This window comes from Octopus bimaculoides, chromosome 1 (assembly GCF_001194135.2).
Source record: "Octopus bimaculoides isolate UCB-OBI-ISO-001 chromosome 1, ASM119413v2, whole genome shotgun sequence".
Lineage (NCBI taxonomy): Eukaryota > Metazoa > Mollusca > Cephalopoda > Octopoda > Octopodidae > Octopus > Octopus bimaculoides.
The window spans coordinates 80,284,340-80,298,130 of NC_068981.1; the positions used below are offsets into that span (position 1 = coordinate 80,284,340).

General features: G+C 30.5%; 1 protein-coding gene across 6 annotated transcripts in view; it reads left to right on the top strand.

Annotated features, from left to right (window-relative positions):
- The window catches only part of LOC106870372 (uncharacterized), a 213,924-nt gene that overhangs the window by 165,572 nt on the left and 34,561 nt on the right, over positions 1 to 13,791 (top strand). For 5 of the 6 annotated variants that reach the window (XM_052967713.1, XM_052967711.1, XM_052967712.1 and 2 more), the window contains 2 exons: positions 2,420 to 2,754; positions 12,759 to 12,836. In XM_052967713.1, coding sequence (XP_052823673.1) covers positions 2,420 to 2,754; positions 12,759 to 12,836 — 413 coding nt within the window. The remainder of the gene's footprint in view (positions 1 to 2,419; positions 2,755 to 12,758; positions 12,837 to 13,791) is intronic. The other variant, XM_052967716.1, reaches the window with a different exon arrangement.

Consider the following 13,791-nt stretch of genomic DNA (forward strand, 5'->3'; position numbering starts at 1 on the left):
TATATACATATATATATATATATATATATATATGTGTGTGTGTATGGACTGGCTCTTGTGCGGGTGACACATAAAATACACCATTTTGAGCGTGGCCGTTGCCAGTATCGCCTGACTGGCCTTCGTGTGGGTGACACGTAAAAGCACCCATTACACTCTCGGAGTGGTTGGCGTTAGGAAGGGCATCCAGCTGTAGAAACTCTGCCAAATCAGATTGGAGCCTGGTGTAGCCTTTGGGTTCCACCAGTCCTCAGTCAAATCGTCCAACCCATGCTAGCATGGAAAGCAGACGTTAAACGATAATGTAAATCTCTGCAAAATATAAAAACATTGATTTGGAACTTATGTTTCACTAAAATATCTCTAAAATTATTTAAAGGGCAAGAATATTAAATGAAAATGTAATCAGTTAGAAACAAAACTATAGCATCATCTTTTGATGTAAATGTGTTAAGAATTATTGCTTTCTTAATAAAAAAAAAAAAAAAGCTTGTATTTCTTGTGTTGTTGCTCTTGACATCAGCAAATCTTTGACCATATCTGACAAGAATTTATAACTAAATTATCCATCTATGGGCTTCAATCATCTCTCATCTTTTGGATTGGAAATTTCTTAAAAGACCACTAAGTTGCAGAATATACTGATGGGACTCCCTGCATAAATTATAGTGTATCAATAAAGTTGATTTATATCTCCTACATCCTTCCTTTCAATTGATTTATCAATACTTCTAATTAGATTGACTCCTATATAGATAATACTATTTTTCCCTTTACATTCTTCTATAAACTTCACATAGATGTATGTCATCTATATGCATCCTAAACATTTCATACCAGACATACACAACTTTCATAGGAATAGAAGCCACAAATTACTTCTTTATTTCTATAATGGGGACATGGCCATCTAATTTCCTTTAACAGCACACAGTTACAATTACTAAATGTATAAATGTAAACAGTCTTTTACTACACCTTCTCAACACATGAAGAATTCATGACTAAAGTGAAGGTGCTGACACTATATATGCAAATATCTAAAATGCATTAAAAAAAATTACAAAAAAACCCCCAGACTATTTGGCTAATTGTCAAATATTTGATCACCAACACACTAAAATCACTGGTTCATAAACATGCTGTTTCTTCTCCCCATCTCTTCTATTATACTGTAACAGTCTCTGTTCCTCTCAGTTAGCTCACTACATGTCACTTAGTCCCAAGCTTGGGTCTAAATGGCATTCCTCATACTCTCTCCCCTCTCAAATCTCTCACTAAACACTTTACTGAATCATTACTTCCCAGAACTACAATCTTCTGAAATTCTCATCTACATTTTTCCTACTCATGCTCAAACTGAACATTAACTGTATTGCTCTCTCCAGTTTGGAGAGCTTGCAGAAGTTATGGATACTGCTACACTTTCTCCTCTAACTAATGAAAAAAATTGCTACATGTTCTGGTATCTGTTGTAGTATCATGGTTTTTTTTTTTTTTTATTGTTATTATTTTAGTAATTTTACTTTCCTGTTTTTATGGGCTTGAAAAATTAGGGGTTTGTCAGGATTTTGCTAAAGTAATTATAATCTTTCTGATATGAATGTAATATAGATTTTGTGGTTGATGAGAAATAATTTCTAGTTCAATACATGTATTTTTCTAATATTCATAGCTTGAATTCAATCTGGGATTACATGGACATCTGGAAACAAGACACCTGGTAACAATTGGAGTGTAGATCAGATTGATCAAAATGTCAATATACACTGTAAATGTGTGGTTAATGGTTCAGAATTGCATAATCTTATGACTGAAGCTCTTTTGTTGATATTATGATAACTGTGTAATTCAGCAGTAAAACATTAATCCTAAAATATGTAGCCTCATCTATTACTGGGTTGTTTATCACTGACGCAGGATAACATGACACGCTCAACTGTGACCCATGTTACACTTATCATAAATTGATCTGTGATAACACAGGTTTGTAATCAGCTGAAGATTTTGCTTATACCACAACAATGCACCCTAGTGACCAGCCACAATGCCCAGTTACCCAGAATGCATGGTCTATCACTTGTATTTACATCACTGTGCTACAAGGCTGTGTATTCTTTTCATGAATTTACATGCACACACCCATCATAAGACCTATAAAAAGAAAACATGCAAAGGTACTTATCCTAACAAATGATGCAAATGAGTATATTCTCTACAGGAAAAGGACTGCAAGTTTGATGTCAATGACACTAGCATTATTTCTATTTACTAAGTGGAGAAGATTCATTTTCGACTGTGACATTTTTTTAAACTAAATTCTGTGATAAACATGTATTTGCTAAATTTACACCTTTATTTTTATTTATTTGCATTGTTTTTTTATGATTATTATTCTCTATTCTTATTATCTTTAAAGGTTTATCCAGTCCCTTAGTGTTAGTCACCGTCAACTTGTTTCTTTACTGTTTGGAATATGGTTTCGTATTGTTAATCATTCCGATATCAATTCCATGACAGTGGAAACATTGGCTCGGAGTGTTGCTGGAAGCATGTTTTTGACATGCGCTGATGACCCAGACAAAGTGGAACTAGCTATTCGGATTATGCAATTGCTCATTGACAATTTCGGAGTAGCCAATATGTTTGGCCATGAAAATATTACCTACTTCACACAAACTACACTCACTGGTATTAATGTGCGGGAAAAATTTCGCTATGAATATAATTACCCACCTGAGGAAATCCTGCCTCGTAAGTATCGTTGCTGCTTTTTTATTTTATACTTTATTAACTTATTAACTCATGCACTAACTCACTTATTCAAGACTCAGTTGTTTTTAAAAGGACATTTAACATTTTGTACATATCTATTGCATAATTTGAGCTTATATTTGAAGAGAATCAGTAAAATTTCAATGTAGAAAAACTATTGATTTATATTAGAGTATGGATAGTTCTTTGATTTTGATTATGTCTATGTTTTTAAATGTTTTCACATCTTCATATCCTAACAATATTCTGATTTTAATTGAACAATACATGTCTGGTTTATTGTTTAATATGTTAAAGCAAACATAAATAAGTTTTTACTTTACATTTTGATCTCAACTTTGTTACTTTATAACCTTAAGTAGTTTTATAGTTAAAAATAATAAAAACTAGTGTGTTATGTAGCATGATAATCTTTTTTCGAAAAATTAGCCAAAATATAAATAACAAAGAATGATGAAATGCTACCACTTAATATATTTTAACTTTCTTTTCTATCATTTCTGCTCAAGAATTTTAAAATAATGATTATATTTTTATTATATATTTATTATTACTGTTCTTTCTTTATATTTTTATATATACTTTTGCTATTATATCTTTCATTTTGAGTTTGTCAGTTTTCTTTTATTCGCTTAAACTTTATGAAAAAAACTGAAATTGAAGATTTAATAATACTAAGAACATTATATAGTTTAAATTTAGTTCAAATCAATGCTGAATCTAAATCAATACTGAATCAATTTAAAAATGGAAAACAATAAGTGAAGAAAACATGAGAGAAAACAATGTAGTCATGAAATATTCAACATGCCTTTATTATTATATTTGAATAGTGAGTGTGTGTGGTTGTATGGTGACTCACACTGTATGTGCTGATAGATATTTTCTTCTGAACTATATAACTTTTTCTTTTCTAAATTACATTTGCTCTCATTCCAAAGGGAATTAAAATAATAATAATAAAATCATAAATCATACTGTTTATACATCAATATTTTTTTAAATAATAAATCATTTACAATAGTAAAAAACAATTTTATTGGTTTAGTTTAAATCACTCAAAAATTCCTGTTTTTTTTTTATTATTATAGAAATTAATATAATTCTGTTTTGTTTCCAGTATTTGTTTTTATTTTGCACTATTTCTACTATATAATATTTTTCATTTTCAAATCTAGTTTTCAAACTTAGCTTCGTGCATAACAAACCTGATTATGAATCATCATGTAAACTCAAGAAATTCCTTATGAAAATTATGTAATGTAAAGTGCCTAAAAATAAGAAAATCTACCTAACTTTTTTAAAGCACAATAAAAATTTTCAATATTTTAGTGTGTGAATCAGAAGTAGAATGGTGATATGTTTGAGTGCCAGACAAAAGTCTTGCAATATTCTATATCCCTTAGTTCAAATCTTGCTAGGCTCAATTTTGATATACGTAGTCAGAAGTAGTCCAGATCTGAAGAAAGATATTCCTTGACAACTTGTAGATTCAGGTCTGGGGTTAATTTCCAGATGATCTACTATGAACTAGATGGACTGAGGCAATGTAGAATAGGAGTGAAAGCTTATGTTTGTAAAAGCAAGTAAACCATGATAGGTGGAGCTATGAGCTTCACTGAAGTACAACATAGATGCCATGTAAATAGTAGTACAGCTTTCCTTAGTGTCAAAGAAATTCAGTTTAAGACACTTCATAAGAAAAATGCAATAACAATAAAATATTTCATTTTGTACACAATCCTTTCTCATTTTATAATATTCAACAGTATTTCTCTGAGCCAGTTAATATGGCTGGTTTGTATGTAATAGTATTCCTAATAAATCAATATGACCTGCTAGTGCTTAGACATCATTACTGATCAGTGACATTCCTAGTCCAATAATCTGAAATATATTTTGCAACAAGATATTTCAGTTTAAGTTTGTTTCTTTACCATCTTTACCAAAATAGAATTATTTCCTTTTGTTTTTACTTTTTCCTATTTCAAATATTTACTATTTATATTTACTTTTGAAAATTTCTGCAGATTTCCCTTTTAACTAATCATTCTAAATCACAAGTGTCCAAAGTTCCAGTGCTCAACTCTGGTTCTCTTAAGTGAATAAAAGATAAACCACATAAAAATCAGCAAAATCATGGTCAGTACCATTTTCTTAGTGAGATATAAGGTGTAAATTGTAGCAGATAAGATTGGATGATGTTCAAACTGTTTCTCAAGGATATCAGTAGTGCATGCAAAAGGAATCGGTTTCAACTCATAATCAAAACCATGTCTCTGTCTGGAGCTCACCTTTTATCTTAAAATACTTCCCACTGTTGTACTCTATGTTACTTTGCTTCCTGACAGACACATTTTTACTTAGAGTAAGATAAAATATTATTTGAAATTCATAATTGTTTTTTACATTGGCACAAAGCCATATATTCGATCGGGAAGCAGGAGGGAAACAAAACAATTGTGGTAGATTTTTAATTTCAATCACTGATTCATGAAACTAAATAGTTGTAAGTCATTTAGTCTATTGCTCTCTCAATTCCTGTCACTCCTATTTTTTCCCATTTCATGTTCATAATAAGTAGAGTAGCTTTAGGAAAGTGGAGTTATTTGCCATAATCAGATATTCAAAACGAGGCTTGCAGGAGGATACAAATTCATGGAATGTTCATTAAGAACACGATACTATCATATTGCTCATTACCCTTTTAACAGTTTATATTGTTTACTTAATTATGTTGTATTTTTCTGTGGTGAAGCAAAGTGCTTATTGGTAGCCTGTCTTACTTTAATAATTTCTAAAAAGAATTAAAATCAAACATATGCCCTTTTATTTTGCTGATAGTTATTCAAAATATTCACATCTTTTCTTTTATGGTATTACTTTTGCTATTGCTGAACAAGTTTCGTACATTCTCTTGTGAATTGATTTTGTATCTTGTTCTTATTATTTGAAAATAGTTTGAATCCAGCCTGTCTAAAAGATGTTTATAATTTGAAACTGGTTTTATATTTATATTTTATGATGTGACTTGTGATATTATTTTATCATTAGACACTAAGGTTCTTTATATCAAGAACAACCTGAACTTTGACTCTTATAGCAGCTGCTGCTAGATTTCAGAAGAATTATGATCTTTGGAGATTAATTCAGAAATGTTATATCTTGTAGCATTTGAGTTCACCATTCAGTTTTGTGTTATAAACCATCTATTTTGAGGTGATCAGTAAATAATGTATAAGTACATTTAATCATCTCATTTCAGATATTTATGGAAGAGTAAAAATTTTAAGAATTTTCTAATTTTTGAGTTAACAGTTACACTGATGAAATTACTCATTTTATTCAAACTTTTAATAATTTTCCAACTATGTTCAAACTAAATATAAATAAAATGTGATAAGTTGAAGTGTAAAAAAACAAAAACTTTTTTATCACGTGTTAACAAAAACTTACGAGATCAGAACCATATGTTGACTTACTGAAACAGTCATGTTTCCTTACAGAAGTTTAAGTAGGGAGTAATTCAGTGATTTAAACTTTAGTGTATTATTTTTATTTGAATGTTTAACCTTTTAGCTGCTTACCAAAGAATTTACTGAGTTTTATTTTTGTTTGGTACTAAAACAATCAAGATACTTCTAATAATTTGTATTTAATTACTCTTTATCTATAAAATCATTTATCAACAAGGGTGTTTATTTGGAGCTATAGAGATCTCATTCCCGTTTGTGTTCCTTGTAGAGATAGTATTAAAGTATGAAAAGAATGTTAGCTGTTATTACATACACACAGTGTGATAAGCTTTAAGGGATTTATGTAACATTTATTAATTCAAACATTAGCAGTTAAAACAAATTATAAATTATTATACAAGTTGTGATCAGATAAGTAGAATACAGTTACAATAATAAATTATTATATAAGTTGTGATCAGATAAGTAGAATACAGTTACAATAATAAAGTTTTATAATAAAATATCTGATACAATAACTATTCTGAAATCTCTAGTATGGGAGGTTTTTAGAAACTATATTTCTATAAGAGAAAATCCAATCTGTTTATTTTCCAAATCCATATGCAGTCTAAATATTTCAGTTAAAAATGTTGATTCATAGTGTTATTCTGAAATTATAATTGTAAGAAAATAGCCTACAGTTGTATGCTGGTTGTTGGTTCCCTTCCCCCTAATTCTATTATATTTAATATAAAAGGCTAAAATAACTGAAATTCATAGAATTTTCATGGATCTAGTTCGTTATTTTAAGGAAATATCATCACTGTGTAGAGTAGCTTTAATTCATTCTGCTAAAAAACAATAGCAAACAAATTTTAGCAATACCTTTTCAGTGAGTGAAGATGTTTTGAATTGTAAACTTGATTCAGTCATTATTATAATCAAGTTGTTGAAATATTAACCCTTTCAGATTTTCAAGCTAGTACTTGCTTTAGTTTAAACCCAGGACATAGTGGTTTGATGAAGCGACAAGGGTTTAAAGAGTGATTCATTTTAGATGGAGCATCTAGCTATTAAAATTCCAACTTCTACAATACATGCAAATCTCACATATTTGCACTTGGTACTAGTCCTTTCTAGAATTAAAAGAAAATGTTGAAAACAATAATAAAAAAAAAGAAAATGATCATGTATTACTATATGAGATGCATTAAAGAAAAGAAGCTAAATAAAAGAAAAAAGATTTTTTTCAAATGTTGAGCTTCTGTATTTTGTATAATTTCATATTGATGAATGCTTCCATTTGACAAAACCTGTCTAAATATTTAATGAAATTTTGTAATGTTAATGGAAGATATATGTGAAAGATATACTGAGCAGATTATTGTTTGTAAAGAAATACAAAACAGTAGCACTTACGTATATGTATTTATATCTACGGATGAGTCACTATTATTAGTTCTATCAGCAGAGCTAAGAATACCATAGTGTTCATTACCTTATACATTAGCATCACTAGAATTTTTTAAATGGATTTCATGTAGACATAATACTTAAAGTAAGAGGTAGTTGTGTTAAGTTTATACTTAAGTCTCTGCAGTTCTCTTGGGTGATTTTCTCAGTATTATTCATGATCAGATGTTAATAAAGGAAATTTTTGGACTGTACCAATGAAGAAACATTTATTATTATTATTATTATTATTATTATTATTATCCCATTGTAATCTATAGTTTGAGAATTTCCATATCTTTGTAATGTGTTCACTAACTTCAAAAACGAATTCCTACTTATCTAAATGATCATCTGGAAAAAATAAAATACAACCTAATTAATTCATTTCTCTGGTTATGTTGCATAATGAATGCAAATAGTTGGAAACATTTATTGGTTAGTTATCTTGGGAAAAGCTTGATCATCAGTTCAATATCAGATTTTAGCAGCCACATCATTACTCATTGCAATTCTGTGTGGCTTTTCCATGACTAAATAATTAACAGAGAAAGAGATTAAAAAAAAAATCATGTTTCAGAGGTACCGCCTTTCACTTATATATTGATTTCTATCAGATCTTAACCTTATTTGATATTTATTGAAAAACGTTTCTTGTATCATTGGTATTTGTGGAATCTGTTCTTCTGATGAATGTCATAAAAGTTAAATCATTGTTATCAATGGACAATGACTCAGTAATACAGTATGGTACTTTTATTCTTATTGTTGAGAGATGGTTGCTCTTCCATAATTCTGTTGTCAAATGTTGAGTTATTTGGACAAGCCACATAATTTTATATTTGTGAAGGGAGTGAAATGTGAAGTTGTAGATTTTCCATAAGCATAAGTAGCATAGGGGAACTGAAATAACTTCAGTTAGGACTTTATGGCATATTGCATATTCACCAAGTGGTATAAAAATGTAACTATTCCCGTTAAAGCTCTTATATCTTCAGCATGTTTGTAATCCAGTTTGATTCCTTGTTCAAACTGTTTTGTGTAATTTATTAATTTCCTTGCAAAATCATTATTATAGATTACTATTTCTCTTTTATGTGAGCATGAAAGTTTAAGAATTTGGATTGCTAGACCAATTCTTTTATCATCATCATCATCCTTTAACATCCATTTTCTATGCTGGCATGTATTGGACAGTTTGGCCAGAGAGCTGCACCAGGTTCCAGTCTGATTTGGCTTGGTTTTTATGGCTGTTTGCCCTTCCTAACACCAATCACTTTACAGTGTATACTGGGTGTTCTTAATGTAGCACTGGCATAAGTGCTTTTATGTGGTGCTGCCACAGGACTCTTGCAAGCCAATCCTCTTCCCTGGGGAATGCGGCCTTAACACTTCTGCTGTGGAAAATGGGTCTTCTTGAGCACCAAGTATCTCAGTCCTTTGTCATTTTCTCTAAAAGGTTTGGCGTCCTGAGGTCTTTATCCCATATATTCCTACTTCATGTACTTCTGTACTTCATCCCATATATTCCTAGGTCTTCTTCTTCCCAAACAACACCTTATAGTATACCCTCTTTTAAGTAATATTGACTCCTAAATTTAGAAATGGTTGGTTTTGTTTAAAAATTGTTTATTATTTGTCAGTATCTTCTTGTCTCTGATATTAATAAATGTATTATACAGTTTTTTTTTTATTGTACTCTAAACAAATATTCATTTGAAAACTATAAAAATGATACATTTCATGCTTTTGTTGGTTTTGACAAATGTTTAGATTTTTTTCTATACTTTATTGGGTGAATATAAAATTCAGTTGCTATTTATTTCTGAACTTTTTCTCGGTTTAACCATTCTTTCTCTTTCACATTTTTTAAACATCAAATATTTTGTCTACTTATTTGTGTAGCTATTAATTATTTATGTCTGTTCTTTATATTTCCAACCATTTTTCCCCACCAGATATATACACAAGTCTTGAATCCATTATTGGTTATTAAAAAAAAATGAAAAATTAATAATCAACTGTGGTGATAAGGTTGTATTTATTGCAGTTAAATAGAGGATGATTAATGGTGCCCACAGCTCTGTTTTAAGATCCTTTGGCATAGGATTATATTATATATATATATATCATGATCATCATCGTTTAACGTCTGCTTTCCATGGACAATTTGACTGAAGACTGGCAAGCCAGAAGGCTGCACCAGGCTCCAATCTGATCTGGCAGAGTTTATACAGCTGAATGCCCTTCCTAACGCCAACCACTCTGATCATCATCATCGTCATCATCCTTTAACATCTGTTTTCCATGCTGGCATCGGTTGAACAGTTTGACCAGAGCTGGAGAGCTGCACCAGGTTCCAATCTGATTTGGCTTGGTTTCTATAGCTATATGCCCTTCCTTACACCAACCTCTTTCATGTGGCACTGGCACACGGCTCTTGCAGACCAATGTTCTTCACCAGGGGAAGTGGCCATATATAAATATATGAATGAGGTTAATATAGTTGTAGTCACCTTGTAATCACGTTGCTTGTTAGGGATTAGAGTGTATACTTGAGGAGGGAAAAGGGAATTGCAGAGTTTCAGGTCTGGTAAAGAAGGACTCAGAAACCTGCTTAATCAAGGTGTTGCGACTGTGCTGATGACATGTAAGGTTGGAGTGATGGAAAGTGCAGTTTAAATTGGAGTAATATAGAGCTAGCCTTTTCAGTGTTATTAAAGTTTTTGTCAGTGTTGTTTGAGCTTATATGTGCATTTGCATATATGTGTGAAAAAAATGTGTGTAATTTAGTTTAGATACAACAATTTCTATATTTCGCTCGATCCAAGGTGATGATGAAGTGTCACTGAAAATGTTATGGCATTAATAGATTCCACAATTGACCATTTGTTGGAAATATGGTGTTTTGATTCGATTAAGCTTAGTTTTCTCAGGTTTTATTGCTCAAAGTGGCAAAATTATAACTTTTATATATTGAAGAAAGTCTTAATCTATATATAAGCATATCAATTTGAGTTTATTTCATTGAATTTTTTTAATTTGGTAATATCAGTCAATATATACACTTAGTTTTATAGAATATCAAAATTAACAGAAATCTTTAGTAAACATTAAAGATTATTTGCCAACATAACGTGGCAGTCATGGTTAGGATGAATGCTACTGCTATTTAGCTCCAGAAAACATCGTCTCCAGCTGACTATACAAAACACTATCTGTGTCCTTATATTTTCGAAAAAGGGAGTTTAGTATACCCGCTCAGCATAAAATAATATGTGTGTATCGTGATTTCGGGGTTATTTCTCTTCATCAGCACAGAATAACTGTTCAGCTGGAGGTGGCATTGCCAAAGTCTTGTTCGAATAGTGCTTCCTGGGGCTAAATAGTAGTAGCATTTGTCCTAACTAGGACTGCCACGTTATGTTGGCAAATAATCTTTACTCTACAGTACTGTTACTGAATGCCTTTCGTTGAGAGATTTACAAATAGTGATTTAGTAAATATTTTTCTTATGTAAATGTGTGTACCTTGGTGAGTGTGTGTTTGTAGGAAATGCCAAGGACTCTATAATTCTCTTGACTTTATGCACTTATAACACCACTTATTCTGCATCTAAGCTGATGATGCCAAATATACTACTTAATTCTTCTGTGAATCACTGGATGACCAACAGGCTGGTCTAGAAATGCAGGATCTTTTTTTTCATTGGAATTGGTGAAAGTAGATAATAGCATCATTTGGTTCATTTCTTATAGCAAGGGTGACAAGAAATGAACCAAATGATGCTATTATCTACTTTCACCAATTCCAATGAAAAAAAAGATCCTGCATTTCTAGACCAGCCTGTTGGTCATCCAGTGATTCACAGAAGAATTAAGTAGTATATTTGGCATCATCAGCTTAGATGCAGAATAAGTGGTGTTATAAGTGCATAAAGTCAAGAGAATTACAGAATAAATATCACTAGAGTCTTGGTTCAAAAAGCACAAATTTTAAATTTTTGTGAGGGTGTTTTTTAAATGTCACTACATATATGTATATGCATGGACACATATACAGTGAATTTCTCCGTAGTTTTCTGTCCATCAAATTCCACTCAAAAAGTATTGGCCAGCTTGAGGCTATGATAAAAGACTTGTCCATTCAGTAGGATCGAACCTAGAAGTAAATTATTGTGAAGCATAATTCTTAATCACATAGCTATCCCTGTGGCATAACAAGTTCCATAAGAACCTCTCTATGTCGTGGTGGTGATGTTGAATACATTGTTTACCTAGATTAGTGAAGTGAGTACATGTGCCTTTTATGTCTCATTTATAGTTTATGTTTTTGTTTAATTTAACTTATTCAATTATTTATATTGATTTGATTTCTTTTTTTTTTTATTTTAACATTTGGTTAATTCTATTAAATTTTCTAAATAAATATAAATGTAAAAATACTTTGAAATAATTCCATTTTAATTTGTTTGTTGCATTGTTTTGTTTCATTGTTTTCTCTTCAATTGATAGAATGTTCATAAAATAAAATAGTTAGATAGAATGTTCATAAAATAAAATATCAGCCATATGAACAACAAAAACATCTTTCTCTAATTGTTAATATTAATTTTAATTTTTGATATTATCAGTTACTGAGTGACTTCTATTGTAGAAAGGAATTAACGTACTTATTTGTAAAATATTCATCCTTCATAATTAAAATTACTTGGAATGGAGAATTCTCACAGAGCAATTAACACTAGTCTTTGTTGTTGTTGTTGTTGTTACTCTTGTAGTTATGTTAACAAAGATAGAATGCAAGTTTAATTTTTGTTGGGTTAATTAACATAAATACGACTAATAGTTGTAAAATAATAACAAAGGACTATTAACAAACAATGCACATTTTGCTTAAACAAATTGGCAATGTATCCTTTAATTACATGTTATATAAATATAATTACCATGACAGATTAATTAATTTGATAACAGATTTAGAAAATCTGTAATTAACACTGCCACCTCTCCCATGATTACCAGCGCATGCTCTCTCTGTAGTGCATGTATGTTTTGTCCCTTGCATGTGTAGGTGCCGATGCCCTGCCCTGGTTTAATTTTATCCTGCAAGAGGAAGCCAAAATACATGGGTTCGATCTCCAGCAACATGGTAAGATCAGAAATTAATCCAAATAACTCTTCGCATGAACAATCCCTTGCAATGTGTAAAAAAAATAGCATTGTGCCTAATATTTCTTTTATATTTTTTAATTTAATTTTTTTTTATCTGTTAAATAAACGTTTTTTTTTAATGCTATATTACATACTTCATATGCTTTGCTGTTTACAGCAGTTTTCTATCTTTAGCATGTTGTGTAGTGATGATGATATGCTGTTGAAAAAATGTTATGAATTAAGAACTGCAGATATCATTTGTGAAAAGTTGGCAGAAACTGTTTCACTGAAGAAATAAATAATAGGTATAGAACTAAACTGAGTATGTCACAGAGGAAATAAAATTGTAATGTGATTGATAAAAATAAAGTACTAATTAAATACTGGGGTTGTTAATATATTCTTATAAAGCAGGCTAGAGCAAATGAGATGGTTACACAAGAATATTTTATTAGGAATATCATGATTTCATTTTTTAGTTTCCAAACCCTGATTTCTCTTCAGCTCTATTTTCCTGTTTTCATTTAACCATCGTTTAAAAAGATGAATTCTGTTTTGTTTTTTTGTTGTTTTTTTTTTCCAAAGAAAAGAAACATTACTTAAAAATAACTGGTTTGGTATGTTTGTTTCAACTTTTGTTCTTTGTGGATAAAACTTTCACAACGAAGAGGTTTGATATAATTTATGTTGAAGAACATAAATCTTCCAAGTAAAATATTTTGTTCTAAATGAAATGATAATATGAAAAATTGAAGAAAGAAATCATTATATTTGCTCTTTTTTCTTTAACTTCAACATTTTCTAACAAAATGGTAAGAGGAAAAAGAAGACAAAAACAGAAACTCAGTGGAATTGGTGAATAAGTAACTCCAAACCCAGAGCAAATTTGGGGAAAAGTTGTTAGAACAACAATCTAAGAATTCCAAAATTGAAGTGAATGTTGACAGCAG